Raw genomic sequence first — 18,717 nt, 5'->3', positions numbered from 1 at the left:
GGTCCTTTCTCCTCCTTGCGAGTTCTCATTCCTGCCTGAAACACACTGATGTGTTCGACAGGGGACGACACACAGGTCACTTCTTCAAACCCTTTTTAATCCTTTTTGAGAGAGACACAAACCTCCAGAGTAAAACTGAGTGGGAAAACAGCTTGAATTAAAGCCATCTGACGACAGCCTGGCTTCCAACGAGTGAACAAGGAAACGGCCTCTTTGCAGAGTGAGTTGCTGAGTTCTCCACACCTCGTTCCTCCCATGTTCACCAACTATTTTCTCACTATCTAATGATAGAAACGAGGAGGCCAATAACAACACATCTTGCAAGTCACTGGGGAGCTGGGCTCAGCTTTCAGTTCGGGTGGTTTCAGTTCTTTCTCTCTCCTTCTCCTGCCTCTAGCACTTTGACTCTCCCACATTCAGGCTGTCCATAGCATCATGCGCAGCCACCCAAGCTGTGGGTCCTCAGTAGTCCAGGGAGATGAGCTTCCACATCCATCTATGAAACAACAGACCCACCTTCAGGGCCCATTCTCTCTTCTGAACTTACTGCCAAAGCGTAAATCCTTTACCTGGGTCGAGTGGGATTTAACATGCCCAAGTGCCTGGACCATCACATCCCAGCCATGCAACCAGGAATGTTCAAGGTGAACCAAACATGGGGAAGAAGCTTTCATCAGTCCACATACTGGGTCCTTCCTAAATAAGGAATGTCCACAGACTGTATGATCCTTCCTGCAGTGCGCTCCTCAAAAATGACAATCTGCAGAAGAAAGGGACACAAAACCATTGCTCACACGAGGTTACTGTCAGCAGTTTGAGGAGGAAAAGGCACACCATCCCAGTAGGGGAAGGCAGCAGCACTTAGAGCTCTGAGCAGTGACTGGGATTCTTCAGCACCACACGCTGCTGAACATGAACCAAATCAGGTTTGCCTTGATTTGGAACGTGATGGCTTCGAAGTCGAGCTGCCATCCCCATCATGTCTCACCGGCTGTCAGAGCCACAATCCCTCATCTCCCAGACCTTAGGAGAGAGCAGCCTCCTTCCTCTGTGCCGCACTGCTTTGCAGCTGGGACACAGGCAATCAATACATGATCTATGTCCAGCTCTTTGGGACCTGGCTCGGGGCAGGATCTTGCATCGAGCAAGCAAAGGGGAAGCTCTCACCTCATTGCTCCCTTTCCGCAGCCAGGGACCAGGAAGGTAGAGTGTTTCCTGAGGGCCGATCTTCCAGTAGCGGCCCAGGTTCTGCCCGTTGACAAACACAACTCCCTTTTCCCAGCCCTAGAACCAGGAGAACACCGGGTTACGGAGGCAGCTGTACTGCCTGCCTGGCATTCCCACTGGGAATTCGGTCTGCTTCACACTCGCCTTCTTCCAGGCCACTTCCCGCAGGTTTTCTGCTTGCTCTCCCTGAAGCCAGGAACGTTTAAGCCCCATTGAACAGGAGTTATCCCTAAAGCACTAATGAAAAGGATAAAGCTTCCAAAGCTTGTACAGGAAAACCTCATCCTTTTGACAGACACATCGTGATTTCTTCCCAGGCACAGAACCTATTTCCCACCTATTTCCCCAGGTGACAGAAATCCTGCACTGACAGCAAAGCATAACTGGAAAAGGGAGCACTACAATAATGATTGGCATCAACCCTGGCTTGAAGGGAATGAAATCAGAGAAGGAAGCTGAACGATAGCTGGAGTTCTCTGCAAGAGCAGCAATAAGCCACAGAAGGAAGATGTGAGCGAATGCTAACTCTCACGTCTACAAAGAAGTGCCTCTTTCCATGCCCCATTGAGGAGGTAGGGTTAAAACCAGTGCCTCCTTCCTTTGGTGTGCTCTGCAACTAGAGAGTAGCAAGCAGAAAACACTGTCAATAGAGGAGCAGCTCTGCAGGCTCAGCATCGCCCGTGTTCTCCCAGCAGGACCACTACAGACTACACAGAGCCCAGACCACGCAGCTTCCAAACCTCTTGATCCAGAAAACACAAAGGACTTGCCTGTAGCTTCAGGAACGTGTCCTGGGGCTGATGCTCGATCCACAGCCTTCCACGGAAGAAAGCTGGACCCACAAAGTAATCCGGGACGGCGCTCCAGCCCGTCACACGCTGCAAGCTGGCAGAGAAGGAGCAAACACAGCACGGAGCTGTTACAGCAGGGCTGCCACTGCTTTGCGTGCCTGCAGTGTCAAGCAGTTGCTTTCTAGAGGGAGGGGGGCCCTCATGCTGCAAAGGGATGGAGTGGTCATCTGCAGATAGCCAAGGCAAGCACCAAGGGGGTCTTTGTTATCCTGTGCTTGCCACATCACCAACAGCCCCACTCCTGGTACAAAGGAAAAGGCTCTATGGGGCTATCACCGTCTCTAACACTACTGAAGTGCCCGTCCTCCTTCAGATACCGCGGTGCAAGCCGCAATGGAGGTGGCTGGCATGTGCTAGAGGAAAACCTGCAGAGCTGACAGGATTCAAACCACACATTCCTGCCCGCGTTCCAGGTGAGGAACACAGACACGTCCATGGGAACCTGCGGTAACTGGGGGCAATCTGGCACCATTTCTTACCTGTGGCAACAGTTTGGGGGCAGGGGGCAAACAGAAGAGGAACAGAGGAGTGTGGGGGTCCCACGTGTTCCTTCTGACCCTTAGGAGGTGCAGCTCTTGGAATCAGGGAAGCCGCTGATCCAGTGCAGTTGAATAACTGGGGAGCACTCAAGCTAAAAGCCTTTCACACCCTCCCACCCACTGAAGTGGTTCTCCGCTGTGTTCTGCTGCTCCTGGGCACTTGCCAGTGCTGACCAACCTTGCTTTAGCCTGGGTATGGCAGCTCACTTGCAGCCCAAGCTTATGGCAGTCACCCCGTCAATACCCTTCCAGTAGCCCCCCCAGCACCTCCTAAGATCAGCCTCAGAAATGCCCAGATCCCTTTGAAAAGCCATTTCATGGCCTCCATTCTCCTTCCTACACACACCACAGGAGCTGTGAGATCCCGGGGGATGCACACTGTGTTCCTTTCTGGAATGAACAAGCTGCAAACAGGCTCTCAGGATGGTGGCCAGAGTCCATAGGGTGTCTGTTGCCTTAAACATTTGCTAAGGTCTTTTCTATAAGAGGCTCCTTGACTTCCCCCTGCTTGTTAATGTACTATCAGTAGTAGAGTTAATCCATCTCTTGTGAGCTTGAATTACTAAGTCATCTCCAACAGGGAATCACAGAAACAACCAGGTTGGAAAAGACCTTTCAGATCCTCAGCCCAGCTCCTGGGTGTGCTGGGACCCATCCCTTTGGGGGAGCCACGCTCTTACCTGCCTGATCGAACCCTGCTCTGAAGGAAGCCTTTAAATCCTCCACAGTGGGAATACACTTCACCCCTAAATCACAGCACAGACAAAGCATCCCCTGCTTTACCTTGTGCTGCCTGCCATATGGAACTGCTATGGAGCAGATTTTGCCCTGTTGGTAAAAGTTGGTTTCAAACGAGGAAGGAAAGAGTTTTCAATGCCACAAACCTCTTCATGAAGGCAGGTTTCATCTCCAAGCTGTACATCTTGAAGTTCCTCAAGGGGGTATTATTCAAGAAGACATCACCAATTAAGCCTGCAAGAGCAATGGGGGTGATGAAGAGCTAAGAACAGCTAAAGCTAAGAGATCTTCCTATTGGAACGTGAGGAACAGCGGGAGATGGAAAGCAGCCATGTTCTGCAATGGAATTACGAGTCCATGTGGTCCCACTGCTCATCCAGATTGAGTAGGGAACATCACTGGGCTTTGGCCTCCCCACTCTCTCCTTTGCTTCTACCCACCAAGCCATTAAGCACTGCTGAAGCAGAAGGCACAGCTGGCACAGGCAGCAGCCAGGGTGCATTGCTGGGTTTAGCTGACCAGCTATAAAGCAGCCAATGGGCTGCTTCTCTAACAGGCACAGCACAAGGTGCCAGGGGCTTGAGCATCCACTGCTGCTCATCCACGGATCTCAGGGCACCTGAAGAAGCCATTTGCACTCTCTTGTTACATAAAGTTATCCTCTACGTAGCAGGCAAAGCTGGGTCCTAATCCAGCCTCCTACTTACAGGAGTGCCTTTGAGACTGTCACAGAGGCTTTGTGCACCTCTTCTGCAGTAAAGCTGAGTACAGCCACGTGCCCAAGCCCACTGGTCTGTTTCGTGCAGGTTTTGCACCTAACTCCCCACTAAAATGGAATCCTGGGGGCTTGACCTCGTGCAGCTCCACAGCTGGGTCAGACCTGAACGTTTTAGTACGCTCAATTTGCTCCTCCTGGAATTGGGTGAGCTTTTAACTGCTGTGATCCTCCAGCATCAAACTCAGTTCTGCAGGGCTTATACTCAGAGAACTATGTAGGACAGTGGGAGAACAAAGAACTTCACTTACCTTTTCTCTGCTCATTGAGTGCCAGGCCATAATTGACACGACCACGGTTCTCTACCAAGAGTCTCAACTGCCTGAATCCCTGTAAGAAAGATAAGGAAGAGCATCAGCTGGACCAGTGCTCAGCATGTGCTGTATCAGCCCCAGTGCCTGGCTAATAGAGGCCAGTGGAGGTGTTGAATAGAGGGAAGGTGGCACCAATACCTTTGGCAGTTGCATTTTGCCTGTTGAAAGCTCTGGATCATGGGGCAGGTTTGTACCTTCTACCTACTACAAGCAGTGATGCCCCTGAGCAACTCTCAGCCTTTTCGTAAGAGCTGGGTTTTTCTTGCTGTTAAAAGCTGAAGCATCATTTTGGTATCATCCACAGAGCCAGAAACGGAGTCTGACACAGTACAGCTCATGTCAGACACCTCTCCATCAAGTCAAAAGAACAACTCCTGTATCCGACCCACTCACCCAGGAGCCATGCACGGCTCTGTTGACATGCTTCAATCAATGCACTGGTCTTACTGCCAACTTCTGCCAGGGTAAGATTGCTCTCAGAGCAAAAAAGAGACATCCCCCCTCATTTTATTTAAGTCCTAAAATGTGCAAAAGCCCCCAAACCCCCTTAAAAGCTGCTTTGTGCTAAGGAAGGTGAAGCCTACACGGTTGCAGCTGTAGAATGTGTGGCAAAGACAACAGTGACTTGAATCTTCTCCATGGAGATGTATTCAAACCCCACTCCTCAAGCACAAACCCTCACTTGGCAGTGAAACCACCCTGTATTTCACTGGTGAAACAGTGTCTCATTGGGGTATAACAACCATTCCCTGTGTCAGGCTACTGTTAAAGGGATTCAGTGGGAGGTGCCTCCTGCAGAGCTATTCCTCTTTAGCAGTCGTGGTCCTGTTATCCCCATCCTACTGTGAGCAGTCTCCAAGCAGTTACCTGTCCTTCAGGAAGGGAGAGCTCCACTATGTTGTAGTCCAGCTCACCAACATACATGGTGTTAACAAACACCTGCAGAGCAGAGCACAAGAGAGGAGAGCAACCTCTCATCAGTTATACAGTCATAGCTGCATGAAGCTGTAGCTGGGGAGGAAATTGCCTCTACTAGAACTCGGTGCCACTGACTGAGTGGAAGTGGGGGAGGAAAACCACAGCATCCCTCAGAACAGCCAATATTCTGCTGTGTAAAGACAGAAGCTCCATCAGACCGGAACCTCAACCTGATTCACACATGGTGAGGGTTGGGGCTTAGCTGAGAACTTCCCATTTCCCTTCGTGGCTGACCCATTTCCTGCCTGCCAAGTCCAAAGCATTTACACCTGACTGAGGCTGGTCCATCTGCTCCTTACCTGTGCTCGGTCACGGACGTGGTTCCTTGAGTGGAGGTGGCCACCACCGAATATGACAGTCTCATAGAGCACGTACCCATAGGCCTGCCCGCTGCTCTCATTCAGCTGCAGATTCTCCATGTTAATGGGAAACTCTGACTTAATGGGCTGCAAAGGAGAAAGGGATGGAAGGGCAGAAATGGGCTCTCAGCACTGACAGCCCACCCAGAGGCAGCTCATTTCAGATAGGTGTTCCACATCTACCCTGTAAACCTCCTGTTCCACCCAATACCCCTGACTCTCCGAAAGCCACAGTCAGGAAGGTGCCAGAAAAGGGAGCCAAGGACTTGCAAAACCAGAATTCCAAGATAAGGGAAGTGGCAGTAAAAGAGGCGAGATAAAAGATTTGCCTCCTTCAAAGGCCCTTGATAAAACCCTACCTGACTTTATCCTCCTGGGGTAACAAGCACTAATTGCCCTTCCCACCTAAGGAGTGATGCCTTTCAGCATGCAGATTGGTAGCGCTACCTGTAGAAGAGATGGTATCACATCCCAGAGAGAGATGTACTGATGCAGCAGGATTGCACCGTATGATGCCTTGCTTTCAATCACAGGAGGGAGAGGAAGAGGCTGGCCTGAGATACAAAAAGAAAGATAAAGATGGATGGACTCTTTGAGATACCAAAGGCCAGCACAGATTTAAAGCCTCCTTTGGTTCTCCCACCCATCTTTAGCACAAGAACCAACCAGAGCCACTGGGCTCCAGCTAAAGAAGCTGAAACCTGAACACTGGAGGCAGGACAGTGACTTGGGGCTGGATCTCTCCTTACCAATGATCATGCTGAAGAGCTGCCGGAGCTTGAAGAATTTGGATGTATAATCTCCAGCCTCTGTCAGCACAGCATCGTAATCTAAAAGAGCAACACAGGGGTGGTTTGGAGCACACAGCAGCTCTGGGACAGCACTATCAACACGAGGCAAAGTTGTCATCTGTGACTTCTATTCCCAATTCAGAATGAGGGGGTTCTCCACACCCTGGAATGGGTCTGGAAATAGGAAACACTACTGCAACCCCCCTTGTATACAGGTACTTGCTTCTGAGCTCTCTTCCAACTCATCTCTCCACGACAAAGTGGACGTAGTGATCACTTCTCAATGCTTCTGTCAAGTGTAACCAGCCCACAGGGGAGCCTGAGCTGCATTCTGTAGGTGCATGGGCAAGGCCATGGGAGAAAACTCACCATAACTGGTGACATCTGACTTGTATTCATCAGCCTCCAACGCACCGTTCATGAAGCCAAAGTTGGTGCCTCCGTGAAACATGTAGAGATTGATGGATGCTCCCAGTTTGAGGATGCTGGCTACAGTATTCACCATCTCTGTAAAGGAAGGGCAGTGCCAGGTAGGCCACAGAGCAAGAAGCTAGGCTAAAACTCCTCCAGACACAAACATTCTGGTCCTTGTCAGTCAGTATCACTGCAGGGATTTGGATTGGGATATGGATTTTGCCCTCAGGAAGAGCAGCACATCTATTGACGTACCAGGACACGTTAATACATTCAAATACAGCTCTCCTATAGGTGAAAAAGGGGAAAGCTCATGTCCTTGAACAGGAATTCTGCTTTTAAGCAGAGGGGTTGGAAGCACTACTCAGCCTCCTCTACTCAACCACTAATGGCCCAATTACAACTGCAGGAGGGTGAGACAGTCATGACAATAGCATTACACAGCTTTCCCAGCCTCTACAGCACCTGTGTTAGACACCCAGGGGGGGTCTGGAGGTTTGGCTGGGCTGGGTGTGCTCAGCACCAGTTTTCCTTCCTAATGAGCTCAGGAGGTGACCCTGAGGGTTTCAATCACTGGGCTGCACTTTTAAACCCCCCTAGAGCAGCACTGACACTGACACTGAGAGCACAGAACCCCAGAGGAAAACCTGCATCACCACAGCTGCCGTTTACTGACACGACCCAAGGAAAGCCACAGCCCAGCAACGTGAGCCACTCGCTGCGGGGCTCTTCATCTCCAAAGCCTCCCACAAAGCAAAGGCTGCAAACTGCTGCGGGCCCTACAGGAGCAGGATATAGTGCTCACCGTCCGCATCAAAGACATAGTGAGGGCCCCCCCAGTTATCGAACCATCCCGTCCAATACTCCATCACCATCTTGGGCTGATCTCTCTGTAGCGAAACAAAACCAAGGAGTTAAACTGGAGACTTGGCTCTTCTAGAGAAGCATCGGTCAAAGGCAGTTTGGCAACGTGCTTTCTTCTCCAGGGCACCCGAGAGCTGTGAACAAGACGCTGTGGGGCTGCAGCGCCCAAGCAAAGCAGAGAAGACCTCTTCTAGGCACAAAGCAAAACCCACAGCGCTCAACCAGGCGCCACCAAACACTTCTGGATCCTGTTGTGTGGTAGAGCCAGAGCAAAAGCACAAACCAATCGTCACTGCTTTGCTCCTGGAAATACCCATTTAGGAATGACAGCTTCCCAGTGCCAGCCCCGAGCGTGCAGGTGCGCTGCATGAATGCCTGCCAAGGTACAACAGCAGCGCTGAGCAGCTTAATGCCTTTTTAATGCTGCACATGGCCCTGGCAGCAAGGAATTAGCCTTTGCAGGAATTAGGTCTTCATTAAAAGGCTCTGCAATTGCAGACACAGAGCAATTGCTTCCTATGTGTCACAGCCTGCCTTAGCTCCTCGGGAATTCCAGCCAGCCCCATCCCACTTGCCAGGAGCTCAGCCTGGCTGGCACTCCCTCCTCATGGCACTTATCCCTAGCAGAGGGAATTCTGCCCTTTGTTTGACAGGGGCTTTATCTGGTGCCACGTGGAACGGCCACGTTAAGTGGCATTAAAGAAACTCATGTTTCAGTAGGAGGAAACAACTGCAGGTGCCTGTAGGGATCTAACTGTTCCAGGCTCAGAGCAGCTCTTGGGAATGTCTCATCAATCCTTCCCTACCAAACTCATCCAAGGAGGAGTTTTATCACTCTCTGGAATAAAAGCCCTTAAAAAGGAGAAGGTAGCAACTACAAGAGCTCCATTTCCAGAGCTGCCCTTCCAAATCAAGCTCAACACAGCACTCCTGCACCTTACCTGCACCGAGTCCAGATGTTTCAGCAGCCCAGGTTCCAGCTTCTGGAAGTTAACAGTGGCCAGTGCTATTGGGGAGAAGGAAAAGGGTTTATTCCTTTAACCACCTGCAAAATGCCTGAGGGACCATTGGGAATCCAGCATGAGCTCAGGGGCAAGCGGAGCATCATCTAAACCATCATTACAGCTTCCTCAGAAGCTGCCCATCGAAGCCTTCACTGGGTATGCAGAATCAAACTGGACAGCAGCACACAGTGGAATACCTGCAGCCATCTCTGTGGCTCTCCTGTTCACAGGTACCAGAAGGAGAGCACCAGAGTAGGTCCCAGGGTGTCACAAGCTTTAGTTAGAGGCTGTAAAGCGCTTGGAGGTCCTCAGATAAAAAGCACCACATAAAGGCAAACCGGTTAGTCTGGATGCACACTGAGCTTCCAGGAGTCAGGAATCAACCCCTGCTACCTTAGGGCTTGTCAGGCCTGCGGGGTGGGTGAGAGAAACCACAGCACCAGTGAAGCAGATAGAAATTGGGAAGCTTAATCTGTGCTTCTGCCCTGTGCAGCACGAGGGGACCAGCAGCTCCTTGGTGTGTGCTGCAGCGTAGCCAGGGTCACTGCATGAGCTTCAAGCACTGGAGCAGGACAACCTCTCTCCAGGAGCCCACGCATTAGAAGACATTGATCTGGTATTAAGGGCCGAGCCCCTGGTACGTGGCTGGATTTAGCATCCCTTGGCAATCCCGCAGGTGAACATGCTCTGTTCTGCTTTCCACGCAGATCAGCAGCACACCATTGGGAATTGCGCAGAGAACCAGTCCCCAAAGCCATCCCCATCCATTCCCCAGCTGGCAGCTCTCACATACACACAGCTTTCCACCAAGAGTTTCCTCTGCAGAGCACCAGACTGCTCCTGGCGTGAAGGGCAGAACTCAGTACACCAGTGATGAACTGGATCAGCAAAATCACGTCCAGTTTCAGCTCCAGAGCACAGCCTTCTCTATTTGCCTACCCATTTCTACAGCGGGTTTTGTTCTCTCCCCTGTAGTGCTTCCATAATCTCCTTGCTGCTCCACTGCTCTGAGCCCTAGTTATTCCACACATCTGATTACTTGACACGTTGACTCTAATGAGCAGATTGTTATGACATCCAAGAGGCAAATTGGTATCCAAGAGCGCTCAGCATGCAACACGCTGCAAAAGGCAACTAAAAACACGAGCTCCGAGGCAGGCAACGTTCCCACAGGAGATGGGGAGGGCTAAACAGGGACTTCCACAGCAGAGCCAAGGGGGAGAGCGACTCTGTGTGGTGATGGCTGAAGACTGCTGCACGCCACCAGAATACACGTGAGAGGATGCAGTGCTGGGGTAGGGCCATGGGCTGAATTTGTCCCTCTCTTATTACGGTCATAGAACCATGGGATTATTCGGCTTGGAAAGGACCTTAAAGCTCATCCAGCTCCAAGCCCCTGCCAAGGGCAGGGACACCTTCCTCTAGAGCAGGCTGCTCCAAGCCCCATCCAACCTGGACATAGAAACCCTGTCATAAGAACAAGAGGAGGAAAAACAGGAGGGAAATGCCTTTAATCATCCTCCTGCATGGGATTAGCAAAGGATGCCCTCCTTCACCTACCTACCAGAGGCTGTAAGCCCAGAGCAAGCTGGCTGAGCAGAGAGGGCTACCCCAACCCACTAACCTTACAGGATGCTGTATCTCTGAAGCAAGGTTTTGATGGGCTTTTTCCTTCTCTTTGTTTATTGCAAAGTGGGTATCTTCTTCTTAAGTTATTACTATTAATAATGGCTGAGGTACTTGTTTAGTATCTATTGAAATGAAGCAATAAGAAGTAGTATTTCCAGCCTTGTAATCTGATTAACACAGCTAATGGGTGCAGCTTAGTGAATGGAGCATACTGCTCTCACCCAAAGGCTATGTTTCATCAGCTGCCCCTGGCAAAGAACAGCCTTACCCTGCTCTCCTCCAAGCACACACCTGCTCTGAGCACATACCTCCTTCCACTAAGCCATAGGACAGCCCATTCTTGTTGTCCGAGGTCATTAACATTTCCACAATCCCTCTGTTTAGCAGGGCCTAAAGGAGAAAGAGGAGAAGCAACTGCGTTAACAGCCCGAGTTCAATGCTGGTCAGGGTATTAAAGCATTCGAGCACATCATCAGCACCTCTGGGGATAGCTTGAGACTGGGAGTGTCTTGGTAAGAAACACTATTCCCGTGACATCTCCCATTGCTCCTAACGCTTAAAGTCAGCTGCCAAACCTTGTTCTGTCTTAGCAAGCTGGATTGCAAGGGTGATGCATCAGACTCCAGGGTTTCCTCTCCTTCTGAGAGCAGCTAAATAAAGAGCATCACTGCTTTCCACCGAGAGAGGGCTTCAGGGGGAAGCAGCTCACCCTCCCTGAATGGGAGCTGATGTGCCAGTGAGCGCATCACGGACTGCTCAGGTACCGGTGCTCTTCACCAGTCAAGGCAATGCATTTCCAAGTTCTTCTCTGTATGAAACAGGACCCTAAGGCTTTAAAATGCCCGTGCACACAGAAGGCTCTTCCCATCAGGCCTGCTCTCTTCTGGGCGTTTTCTTTACAGAGCAGTGGCTCGTGTTTGCAGGAGAGATGGGGAAACCCCAAATTCACCCCTCTTTTCACTGGACCCGCAGGGAAGTCACTCCCTCAGCCTCGAGCAGCTCGGAGAACAAACCTGCAGTGCCCTCACTCCGAATTCCTACCTCTGAAGTGGCGACAAAGGCATTCATCAGATAAAGCAACCCGCACCACGTGCAGCCACCGGCTCGTGTGTGCTGCGCGACCAGAGAAACCGCTGCAGACAGCACCAGCCTGCACAAAGAGAAGACTGGAGCATTCCGCACAGGGAATTCCTTAGGGAATTCCAGCACAAAGCTTAGAGACAAGCTGGGACAACCTGCCTTGTTTATCGACCTGGAATTACTTATTGATACCCCACTGGATGCTGGGAGCTGATAGAATCCAGCTACCGAGGGACTGGAGTTTCTAACACAGCTTCTTGTGTATCCACGTGAAGTTTCTTTGCCTGTCTCTTGAATGGAAGTGTGAAATGGAGAACCAGCAGAGAGCTGCACACATGGGAATGGCTTAGGGCATTCCAGGGCACAGCAGAGAAACCAGGAATAGAAACAGACCCAGGCGAGTGCTCAGCTAATCCCAGCTCCTGCTCCGCGCGGGGAGGGAGCTGCCAGGACACGGCACTGCACCCACACAGGGGAGGTTAGCACAGGGCTTCCAGGTGCTCCATGAGGTTGGGAAGGTTTAATGGGCATATTCCTTCCAGGAGGATTGCAACGTGTGTTCTAGCTGCAGATGTGAATCAACCGAGTTTAAAACCCAAACCAGGACACAGACCAGGAGCTCCGCCTCACGTTAGATCCCACTCCAACCGAAAAGGATGCCCTGCAGATCCTGCTTTCCCACATTTCCACCTTCAACCACCCCAATGCACTTCCTCGGATGCACGCCGCACACAGCACCAGAGGATGATGAAACAGCACTGCAAAAACACACCCACAGCAGGCCCGGCAAGGGGATCTGTTCTGGCAGGTCTGGGAAGCATCACACGCTCTTCCAGGACTGAGAGATGGAAAAGCACCGAGGCAACACGCTGCTCAGGCACAACAGAGCCCCTGCGCCCCATCCATGCAGGCCTCTGCAAGCCAGTTGCTTATATACTTGCCACTGGTGTGACTGGTGAGAGGAAGCTGATCTGTTATCAGTGCAGACTGGCCATTAACTCCTTCACATGTTACTGTGTACTCCCTATGGAACCTTCTAAGCGATGCTGAATCACTCCACGGGATGGAGATAGTGCAGGCGCTGCTCTAAGCAGGTTAAGACTCCTGCCACACCATTGATTCACTGCAAGAGCCTCTCTATACCTTAAGCAAGAGGACAACCAGAGCCAGAGGGAACCTGAAGGTGAAGTTGGGGCACGCGGAGGGTTTCAGAAGGCAGAAGCACAGGGAACATCCAGTTCACAGCAATGCACACCCCTGTAACAGCACTTGAAGCACTGTGAAGTGTCTGCCTTGCAGCTGTGCTGGGGGCAAACAAAGAGGACAGGCTTATGTTGGATGATCGCTAAGGTTCCTTCCAACCCTAACCCTGCCTCTGTGCGTTAGATCCACTGGGATAACCTGGCCCCCGTGGGCACTGGCCAACTCTCCATCACTCAGCTCAGAGGCAGGGGCCAGGGCACGGATTAGTCTCTGCTTGCCAAGGGGAAGGGAGGCACTTGGCAGATGACCTGCCCGGAGCTGAGCTCCAGATCACACACGTTCAGGTGCGTGCCACTGGCTTGTTCACAGCCACGCAAGTCAGAGGCAAAGAGAAACCTTCCCCTAATGCTAAGAGAAGCCAACCAGGACCAGAAGGAGACAGCTTCTTCAAGGCTAGCTATCTACTCCAGATGCTCCCCCATTTCCCTATCAGCCTCTTCTCGGGGAGACACGAGTCCTGAGAGGCTCATATGCCATCTCTTCCACTCCAGGAGGAAAGACAGAAGGGGAAAGCAGCGGGATGATGCACTGATGCTTCCAAGGGTTTCTGAAGCCCAGCTCCCATACGGAAGGTGTTTAGGAGAGATTCACCCCAGAAACAAGTGCCCGTGCCAACGTTACCGTTTTAACATAGGCCATGTAGTTTGGGTCTTTGGCATAGGAGCCATACTCGTTCTCCACTTGCACTGCAATGATGGGACCTCCTTTCTTGTACTGTTGGGAACGAGAGGGAGAAGTCGGTCAGCAGGGAACTGAGCAGATGGACAGGAGCCTCGGGGGCACAGGGAAGATGCAGGAGTCTCGGATGGACTCAGCTCCACCCTCCCAACGTCTGTGTACAACCAAACCTCTGGATCTGGAGAGCTGACAGAGACAACCCTGGTACTGCTTCAGCCTGCTGCCATCACACACAGTCCCTGCTTGTGGACAGGGAGGGTAATGGGCTGGACTTGCCTGAAGAGGGACCACAAGAGGCATCAGACGGTCGAAATAAGCATCCACGGCTTCCGTGAAGCCCTTGTATGTTGTCCTCAGCTGCATCTCTGGGTCCTGCAGGAGCCAGCTACGAGAAAGGCAGCAAACAGAATCCATCAGAGTCTCCTGGCCACTCAAGGAATGGGCAACTTGGCTAAGGCCACAGTGCAGGTATGGACACCCGAGTCGGGGGGGGCCCATCACCCCTTCCAGTGAGGCCAGGCTGCAATTGCCAACTTCTCCCCCTCCTTTTGGCCTGCAGTTTGGGCCTAAGCTCATTTCATACCTTTCCCAAGAGGATTTCAAGGGCTAAACTTACCACTCGCAAGGTTACCCTGGAACATCCTGCATCCCCTAGGGCACAGACCCCAACCATCACCCAAACAACGCCTCCAGGCATTGTTCCCGTGGTTTCTACTGCTCATTTCCAAGACTTAGTTTGTTGGTTGGGTCTTAACAGAGGAAAGAGCAATTGGCTTCAGAGCAGACCAGTGCCACGCTGTAACGCTTCGAGCTTGCACCTTCCTTGTCTCTGCATAAGGAGGCATTAACTAATAGCGCTGCCAGAGGTCTGGAATACTCAGCTCCTGCACTCTGCGAGCAGCTCACTGGGCTTACAAAATCACTGCTCTTTATCTGTGAAACGAGAACAGCACTGCTGCTCTTTATCAGTCTTTTATCTGAGTGATAAAGATGCACAGGGCAATACAGGCACTTCCCCGTCACGCAGAGCCAACCGCTGCCTCTGGGCACACAAGCCATCCCCACACACCTTCCATTCCACCTCGAGCCCTCTGATGCCAAAGGCATCTTGAGAAACGAAGACTCCAAGCAGCAATCCCCACTGCAGTGTCTCCACTAAGGTTCACACTCCCTGACGGTGAGGAAAACAACCGGTTCCACTGGGATCCAGTATCCAGGCGAGCCTCAATGCTCACGTCTTCAAGTCAGCTCTCCAAGCACACAGCAGGAGGGTGGCACGTTAGGGGTCAGCCAACCCTTCCCCATCTCTGAAGGGGGCTCAGCCGTGTGCCCAAGGGCTTTTCCACCCCCCCAAGGGAAGCAGCACACACTTACCTGGGCAGACCCCCAAGGTCCCACTCGGAGCAGATGTAAGGGCCAGGACGCAGAAGCACCCACAAGCCGTTCTTAGCTGCCAGCGAAAGGAAGGCCCTGGGGATGCAGAGAGCTTCATCAGTGCCTGCCTGCACCAGTCACCGTGTGGCACAGCACAGCAACTGCCTGCTGAGGCTGGGACTGGGACGACAGCTCCAAGGAGCTCCAGAAGGAATGAGAGCCTCCGTTGCCTGATCAAGGCACGGGCTGGAAACGACCTCCTCACCCACAACCAGCAGAGCCAAGCGGGTCTGGAGCGGAGCTGGAAGAGGCACCACGTACCCGAGATCCAGGTTCCCACTGAAGTCGAACTTCCCTCGGTCTCGTTCATGGAGGTTCCATGGCACGTACCTGGGCAGTGCAGGGGGGGAAAGGGCTCTGCATTGGTGAAGCACACCGAGACCCCCCGCGCACCCCTGGGCACAAGCATCCCTTCAAACAGCCGGGATGGAGGACAAATCCCAGCAACCACTATGGAAGCCATAGGGAGGGAGGGGGGGCACTTACGTCGTGAGGGTGTTCAAGCCACAGGCTTTCATTTTCAGCATTCGATCTTCCCAGTATTCCCTGGGCACTCGGAAGTAGTGCATGGAGCCTCCAAAGATGCGGAACGGCATGCCCTCCAGCAGGAACTGCGAGTGCTCTGCCTGCAGGCCCAGGGTCCTCCCCCATAACCGCAGAGGGACCAGTTCGCTCCAGTTAAACCTGGAAGAGAAAGGCAGGGATGAGAGCACCCGGCCTCCAGTGATCAAATCTGACCCCTGAGAGGCTGCTCGTGCTCCCCTAACCCGGCAGGGTCCGCTCTGACTGCTCCTCAAGCCACGCTCTTTGCCATAGAGAGCTATAGGCAGAGGGAAGCCTGCCCACGATGTGCATTTACCCTTCCTTTCAGTAGCAGCTCCCATCCCAAGCCTCTCTGCCACGCTCTGCAACTGAACCGTGGCACCGCTCCGGCCCGGAGCATGGAATCACCCCACTGGCAACAGGAGGAGGGCAGCTCCTCACCCCCAGTTCCAGCACTTCCCGAAGTTATTCCCTGTCAGATGTCCCTGTTTTGCAGCGGGATGGCCGATTCCCAGGTCCTTGCTCCAACAGCAGCTGCAGCTGGGTAGTGACACCCTGAGCACCTTGTGGCCTCTGACACCTTCCAACTCCATGCACGGAAGGCAAAGTGCCCTCAGTGGGAACAGAGAGCTTCTTCCTTCATGTCCTGGATTACATCCATCCCAGGAAAGGCAGAGCCAGCTGCCAGCACCAGCTTCTCACCGCTTCCATCACTATGTTGTTTGCCAACAGAACAGGAGCAAAGGCGACGCCAGGTTCCACGGCACTTACCGCCTTGAGTCCTCATGCTACCACAGCTCCATTTGGGGTGCTTCCTGCGTGCTCTGTCTATTCCCTATCCCCTTGCAGCTGGTTATGGCTGAACCAAGAAACCATTTCATCAACAAGCAGTCAAACTGCCTCCATCATCCCAGTTCCACCGCTCTGAACATGCAGAGGAGCTGGACAACAGCAGCTTGCTCCTCCTCACAGCCAGATGTGAGGGCTGAATTCCCGTCTCGAGCAAGCAGGAGTGGAAGGGAAATGCCTCAAGCTCCAGCTGCTTTCTCTACTCTAGGTGCAGAGCAGGCACTAGCAGAGGGGCTTACAGGGATTGCCAACCAGCAGCTAGTACCTGTCCTTCAACACAATGCAAGGAGAACTAAGCCTACTGCAGGGGCTGGCTGGGAAGCCCAGGGTACCTGTACAGCACAGCATTCCCACAGGGCTCTGAAACAGCCGGCAGCAGGCACGGGTAATACCTGCAAAAGGAAGTCTCGATTAGCTTGGTGCAAGCCAGAGCTGGGAAGCTCAGAGGGGTCTGGAGACTCCAATCCTTCAAGAGTAAGCTGGAAAACCCCTTGTTTCCGATCACTTCCTCAGCCCTAACTCACCCCTGCCCACAGCACCCAGGAAACACACAGCCAGGTAAAGATAACGCCATCGCTTCATCCACTAAACCCTGGCCATAACCCAGCTGGCGCGTTCCCTGCCTCAACACCCCCTGGCACCCACCTCCGTGCTTCCAATGGAGAGCAATTTATAGCTCCCAGGTTCGGGTTTCTCACCTCCATAATGAAAAAACCCAAATCCAGCTCAAGTCCTCTCTGATGAGCAGGGATCGAGCCTTGGTATTGCTCCCCCACATACCCACAGCAGCCAAAGGAGAAGGAAAATGAAGCCAAAACGAGGTGAGAAGCACGGAGACCCACACTAAAGGACAAGAGACTCCATTTAACCCCTAAACTCTACACAGAGCTCTTTATTCCATGCTCCCTGTGGCCAGGGGGAAGGGAAAGCTTTGATTTGCCTTCACTTGCTGTCTGGTGGCAACCAGGGTCCTGTGCCAGGCAGCCAAGCCCCAGATGCACGTGGTGGGGATAATGATCCTGGTACAGGTTATTCCCAGCGGGAGAAAACCACCGGCTTCTGATGGACACCCTGGTTTACAGGCACTCTTTGGAGCAGACTTCCACCCGTTTACCAGGTATTGGCTTGCAAGAGTCCTCTGTGAGGAACGGATGTGGCACAAACCCAAGACCAGCCCTAAGAGAACTTTGCTTCTAATTACACAAGGACTTAACCAAAGCTTGTCTATAGCCCCGAGGATCAGGTAGTTTCCTGTTATGAACTCCAGGACCCATTATAAACATGCAATAAATCCCGGGAGTAATAAATCCCACGTTGTCATGGTGTGGGTTGGAAGGAACCTTAGGGCTCACCTAGTTCCAAGGGGCAGGGATACCTTCCACTGCATCTGTTCTATCCAAGGCATAACCACATCTGTTCTGTTCTATCCAAGGCATAACCACATCTGTTCTGTTCTATCCAAGGAATAACCACATCTGTTCTGTTCTATCCAAGGAATAACCACATCTTCCCTCGTATCATCCCCCGTGCCAGGGACTGAAGAGCTCCTGCCGCTCGGCATGGACCAGTCCAACGCGACACAGGCTCGTCCAGGGAGGAGCATCACCCCCGAACGGATGCGATCCAAGCGACAACCCCGAGCAACAACGCCCCGGAGCAGAAGGCGGCGGCAGCAGCACCGCGGGCACAGCGCCGGTCCCTGGGTACCGCACGGGCACGGGATGGGAAGAGCCGGCCCCGGGAGAGGCTGGAGCGAGGTGCACGCAACGGGAGCGGCTCCAGCGGCGGCACTGACGGGAACCCCGCTCCCGTTCTGCGCTGACGGGAGCGCCAGCATCCCCCGGGACAGCATCAGCGCAACGTTACCGTTACCGTTTCTGACGGGCAGGAGCTGCGTTTATTATCACCCGTGCAACTCACGCTGCAAACCGTCCCCACGCTGCCGAACGGGAGCAGGGCGCGCTCCTTCCCCCCCCCCCCCCAAGGAAGGATTTGGGTTCATCCCCATGGATTCACCTCCCGCCGGCACTGCCTTAATTCACCGGTTTCACCCCAAACCCACGCTCCCGCTCCCGGCCCTGCTCTCACCTCCGCACCAGCACCCACAGCACGACCGCGACCAGCGCGACCCCGCCGACACGGCGCTGCCGCCGCCCGCCGCACGGCCACATGGCGGCCGCGCTCCCGGCCCGGCCCCGCCGCCGCGCCCCCCTCCTCACTCCGCCGCCTTGGTCCGCTCCGCCCGCTGCTCGCTCGCTATTGGTCAGCCGCGGGCTCAGCCTGCCTCTTAGCGGCCTCTGATTGGTGGCTGGGCGCCCGCAGGGCGGGGCGAAGGGTGGCGGTATGGAGAGGCGGGTCCCTGTGCCCCTCCGCCGGCCGCTACCCGG

General features: G+C 53.2%; 2 protein-coding genes across 3 annotated transcripts in view; both read right to left on the bottom strand.

The window, feature by feature from the left end:
• LOC133262183 (isobutyryl-CoA dehydrogenase, mitochondrial-like) overlaps nucleotides 1–18,717 on the bottom strand; it is an 81,958-nt gene that overhangs the window by 57,874 nt on the left and 5,367 nt on the right. The gene's annotated exons all lie outside the window — the stretch shown is intronic.
• On the bottom strand, nucleotides 81–18,522 carry LOC133262182 (beta-galactosidase-1-like protein 2). 2 transcript variants are annotated; one of them, XR_009741236.1, is made up of 19 exons: nucleotides 18,419–18,522; nucleotides 16,663–16,722; nucleotides 15,425–15,622; nucleotides 15,200–15,268; nucleotides 14,879–14,974; nucleotides 13,781–13,889; nucleotides 13,448–13,540; nucleotides 10,792–10,873; nucleotides 8,792–8,856; nucleotides 7,792–7,876; nucleotides 6,942–7,079; nucleotides 6,531–6,611; nucleotides 6,229–6,335; nucleotides 5,722–5,868; nucleotides 5,312–5,383; nucleotides 4,382–4,460; nucleotides 3,502–3,589; nucleotides 1,168–2,112; nucleotides 81–760 (listed from the first exon to the last, which is right to left on the bottom strand). XR_009741236.1 is itself a non-coding variant. In XM_061441128.1 (19 exons), the coding sequence occupies exons 1-19, from the start codon at nucleotides 18,499–18,501 to the stop codon at nucleotides 674–676; spliced, it is 1,911 nt and encodes a 636-aa protein (XP_061297112.1). In that variant the 5' UTR covers nucleotides 18,502–18,522; the 3' UTR covers nucleotides 81–673. The 2 variants fall into 2 exon arrangements, 1 of the variants encoding a protein (XP_061297112.1); XM_061441128.1 differs by lacking the exon at nucleotides 16,663–16,722 and having other exon boundaries at nucleotides 1,168–1,284; nucleotides 1,998–2,112.

The sequence above is a fragment of the Pezoporus flaviventris genome, unplaced genomic scaffold (assembly GCF_033815535.1).
Source record: "Pezoporus flaviventris isolate CSIRO_AGI_PZ_B2104156 unplaced genomic scaffold, CSIRO_AGI_Pfla_v1 ptg000191l, whole genome shotgun sequence".
NCBI classification, from domain to species: domain Eukaryota; kingdom Metazoa; phylum Chordata; class Aves; order Psittaciformes; family Psittacidae; genus Pezoporus; species Pezoporus flaviventris.
The sequence above is the reverse complement of the archived record's forward strand: the minus strand, read 5'-3'. Positions and strand labels throughout refer to the sequence as shown.

Bases quoted from the DNA above. Each gene is read 5' to 3' on its own strand.
- LOC133262182 (XM_061441128.1), bottom strand. From the start codon at position 18,501: ATGTGGCCGTGCGGCGGGCGGCGGCAGCGCCGTGTCGGCGGGGTCGCG. The intron at 15,269-15,424 runs GTAAGTGCCCCC...TGCACTGCCCAG, and splicing joins GGCTTGAACACCCTCACGAC to GTACGTGCCATGGAACCTCC. The intron at 2,113-3,501 runs GTTTGTGGCATT...CTTCTCTGCCAG, and splicing joins AAACCTGCCTTCATGAAGAG to CTTGCAGCGTGTGACGGGCT.